Below are 4576 nucleotides of genomic sequence, written 5' to 3' on the forward strand. Positions count from 1 at the left end.
CATCCCAGCGGAGAAGTCCCGTAGGACCTCGAGTATGGCGACCGGAGCCGGTAGGCGTATGCGTATGCGTAAAAACTTAGAATTCGAAACTGCGTGAGCATATAGCTTCAAAACGAAGTCTGGCTATCTAATTTTGATTGCACCGTCGTTCTTAACTCGTTGACGTACAAAGGTTTCGAAAAAAAAAATTAATATTATACGAACAAGCGTATAATGTTAATTATGAAGAAGTAATAGACATTTTTAAAACATTGGACCCTACCGCAAAACGACGTATGGAACTTTAATAAAACACATTGCCTATTTTAAAAGTTGTTCAAATTATGTTTTCTTATTTATCAATTTTTTTACTATGTATTTTTAATTAATTATGACTCATAATAAACAAAGATATTATTATTAGAAATAACCCCGGAAATAACTTATTAAAAGCTTTTTTAGTAATTTAATGTTTAACCCAACTCTTAACCACAAAGAACAATATATCATGGTTTAATAGAGCCATGCATATACTTGATTTTGTGTGAGGATTTATTTAAATTATCGTTAGGTAACTCACATCAAGGTGATTATTGGGGAAAATTGGGTGGGGGGGATTGGAGTCTGGACCTCCTTAGCCAAGGTAGGTATTGCCTCCCCTGCCAAGAATACCTGCGCACGCTTGTGTATATTATAGTCACTTAATGTTTGGTGGACGAAGAATCATCGTCGCGTCGTGACGTCTTCGGCCACTGTGGTGGTGGTGGTGCCGGTGGCGGTGGTGGCGTCAACGTCGGCCGGTGCATTTTCGTAAATATGTGACCGTCCTCTACGGGCGACTAGATTCCAATCCGTTTTCACCAATGTTGTTGACCAATGTGGTCCTGTTAATTGGCACGATTATATTAAATTATTACGGGAAACTTTCGTAAAACGGGCCACAAAGGGTTCAAAAACGTATGAAAAAAAGTCGATGGCATAAATATTTGAGCAACGGTATTTAACCTCTATAATATAGGTATTCATCACAAAAAATATGTATTAAATGATTAAAAAATGTATGCTATGCTTGAAATGTGGGCACGGGTCTCAAATAAACACTCCAGGGCGGGACGCGGGTTGAATACCCCTATATTAGATAAATCGCTGCAATAAGTTTATACGATACCTGTCAATAGACGAGAGTAGTACGAACGAAAGACAAAATTACGGTAATTATATCGCTGTCGTTGTTTAAATATTACTTTGCTTTGGTATAACTATAATAATAAACTATACCACCCTTATTGTGTGGCTTTTGGTTGCGTTATGCTGTGAAAAGCTTTCAAATGCAGTAATTTTCTGGGACCTCGTATAATATTATAATTATTACCTATACTACCATAATCATTATTGCTATCGAAATCTCGCCGGTTAAAATATAATTGAAAAACTAAAAATATGAATTTTGTTGTATACTTTGACACGGGCTACAGCGGTGCTGTGTGTCGCGGTAGTCCGGTCGCAGATTTGATGGTGGTTGTGGTGGTGTGGATGTAGGTGACACTTAAATAATTCACATACACTAAGAACACAACTAATTCGGAGTGAAGTAATGTCCGCGGGGTGACGTTTATTTAAAGACGTAAGTCAAAATCGTGACGGCGTGGTTAGCGCCGTGAGCGTATAATACAAGTATACAAATATAATATCAAATAGTGATATAACGACGGAACGGATTACAATAGTACCGGCTTCGCGAAAACCGTGGTGAACACACGATGAGAAGTCTATATCACCATCGTAGGTAATATTTTACAGCGTGTGTGGTTGTCAGTTGGACGGTCGGTGGGCGAGCGTTGCCTTGTCGGTACGACGGTCCATGACTAAATAAACAGGCATGTCAGCTAAAATTTCATTTTCGCTATCGTCGCGCATGTTCCCCAGACATGGAAAGAATAATATAAAATGTATAATGTAGATTATTATTATAGCGTACAATATTTTAGCGTTTATTCCAAGTCTGGGGAACATTTTATCACAATTTTATGTGCAGTGTTATCGAGCTGACATGCCTGTTTATTTAGTCATGCGACGGTCGACGTAAGAGAGCAAGTCACCAACGGCTGGTACTCGTTCCGCGCGACTTACCTTCCCGTCCCACCTTGTGCCCTTTTGGCATGGTGGGAGGGTCGGCGGTATCGCGCTGTCGTAGCCCGTGGTGGAGGTTGACAAAAGCGTAGACCGGTCGCTGCGGTACCTGTACTTTGTACTAAATGCCGCTGTGTACCGTGTCAACTACTTAAAGCGTTCTAATACTGATGGTAAATAAACATTATATATACATTTGGGTTGACCTAGTTAACTGCATCCAAGTCCATAATTTTATTATTTTCTACCTTACGAATATTTAAGCAGTTTAAAATGATTCTGTACCATTTATTTAGAGTGAATATGATATATAATATATTTTCTAGTAAGGCATAACAGAAGCAAAAAAATTAATGTTTTATAGATAGAGGTTAGGTTAAAAAAAGTATCACTGCAAATAATATTATAGACAAGTACTTACACGATTAAATTGCACATTGAGAGCCGGTGGTAGAACCACTTCAATTTTCTTCATTAACAAATATTTTCTCCAGAATATACTGAAAAAAAAAACAAATATACATTATAATAATATTAATATGATACGATATTGAAAACAATATATTAATATATATCTTTTTTAAATGTGTAATTTACCTTTTACTCCAGTATATGGAAGTAGTGAATACTACTATAGTAGCAGCTATATCATTATATGATGCACTAGAGCAGCGTTTCCCAACCTTTTTGCAATGGCGACCCATAAATTTAATCTTTATTAGGTACGCGACCCCCCCCCCCCCCTAAAAAAAAGTATGCCGTAAATAAATATGATTTTTACTATAATCCATTTTATCATTGAGTTTTTTATAAAATACAATACGAATACAATATACTGAATAATAATAACTTAATTAATAAATAAATAAAATAAATTATAAAAAAATACAAGAAATTAGTATAATAGAAAATTTAGTGTGAATTTTGATTTTGGACACTTGCATAAAAATTCCCACTGGGGTACAATTTCAGATAAACTGATGCGCATGTCATGTGTGACATCTAATCTGTTTCTTTGTTTTGTTTTAATATTGGCCATGGTAGAAAATCCTTTTTCGCACAAATAAGTAGTAGGAAAAAGTAATAGTTTTTTTATTGCATTAATTGAAAGTTCTGGATATTCATTATATACTGCACACCAAAAATCTACAAGAGTTTCATTTTTAAATTTATGTTCATAAGTTTTATCACAAGAAAGATCGATAATCTGAGTTTCAAGAAGCGTATTGAAGTTCAACTCTTCAATAGAAACAGTAAAAGGATTTTCAATCCATTGAAAATCGTCACGAATATCTTTTGGGAAATAACTATTCAATGCAATTGATATTTGATTTAAATGCAATGAAATAATTGTTTTGATATCATTGACATTCACTGAGTCGTCTTCTTCTAGAAACTCGCTAAGTACAAAAAACATATCAATATTTCCTATTTCTACTTTTTTTTTGTAAATAATAATTTTTTTTTTTTGAACGAAGCAATTTTTTTTGATTGATCAAAATTGTCAAAATTTTTACCTTGCATCGACAAATTTAAATTATTAAGCATGGTAAAAATATCTACTAAATATGCCAACTTTATCAGCCATTTACTGTCACAAAAATAGTTTTTCAAATCGGATTTTTTGTTGTTGAGAAATTCTAAGACTTCGTGACGAAGTTGAAATAGTCTGAATAGGCATTTTCCTCGAGAAAGCCAACGTACTTCTGAATGAAGTAAAAGTGATTTAACGTTTTGTTCATTTTCTTCATAGAGTTTGTAAAACAGTCTACTATTTAATGCTCCAGATTTAATAAAATTAATAATTTTAACAGATTCACTAAGGACTTTATTTAAGTCAGTTGACATTTTTTTGACACAGGTGCCTTTCTGTGAAGCATACAATGAGTCCATTCGGCATCTGGGGCTACTTCTTTTATACGTCGTACCACACCGACATGTTTACCCGTCATCGATGCCGCATCATCAGTAGTTACACCTTCACAGTTTGTCCAGTGAATATTGTTTTCTATAAAAAAATTGTCTAAAGAGCTATAAATATCTTCACCGGTTGCTGTTGTGCTCAAGCTATTGCAGTCAGTGCCGCATTTAGACATTTTGCGCCGCGGTGCAAAAAAAAATTTGCGCCCCCTAAGCTCCGGTGAAAAAAAATCGCTCCCCCCTATGGGGTCTAACCCCATACTATATGGGAGATAGATCCTCATTAACCTTATAGATTTTGAGCACAGAAAAGAATATTTGTTTTACAATGTGTGCTTTTTTTAAAAATATTGTTTAGTTGTAATTGCTTGATCCTTTCTACGCAAAGATACATTTGCATTTATGTCACCTAAACCTTGCTTATAATTCATCATATAAATTGGTTTTTTTTTTACATATTTAAGTAGGTTGTAGGTATTTCATGATTAGATTAAAATAAATTATATAAAAACTATGGCAAATTAATATTAATTTAAAAAAATGGTCA

The 4576-nt window shown here is 34.4% G+C and overlaps 1 protein-coding gene across 1 annotated transcript in view; it reads right to left on the bottom strand.

Moving 5' to 3' along the window:
* LOC100158831 (protein FAM200A-like) overlaps window positions 1–4205 on the bottom strand; it is a 6061-nt gene extending 1856 nt beyond the window's left edge. The window contains exons 1-3 of the mRNA XM_029492377.1: window positions 3992–4205; window positions 3686–3890; window positions 3048–3509 (exon numbers count right to left, since the gene is read on the bottom strand). Of these exons, the coding sequence (XP_029348237.1) occupies window positions 3048–3509; window positions 3686–3890; window positions 3992–4205 (881 nt within the window). The remainder of the gene's footprint in view (window positions 1–3047; window positions 3510–3685; window positions 3891–3991) is intronic.
* Between the last annotated feature and the right edge of the window lie 371 nt (window positions 4206–4576).

Source organism: Acyrthosiphon pisum, unplaced genomic scaffold (assembly GCF_005508785.2).
Source record: "Acyrthosiphon pisum isolate AL4f unplaced genomic scaffold, pea_aphid_22Mar2018_4r6ur Scaffold_21386;HRSCAF=23844, whole genome shotgun sequence".
In the NCBI taxonomy this organism is placed as follows: Eukaryota; Metazoa; Arthropoda; class Insecta; order Hemiptera; family Aphididae; genus Acyrthosiphon; species Acyrthosiphon pisum.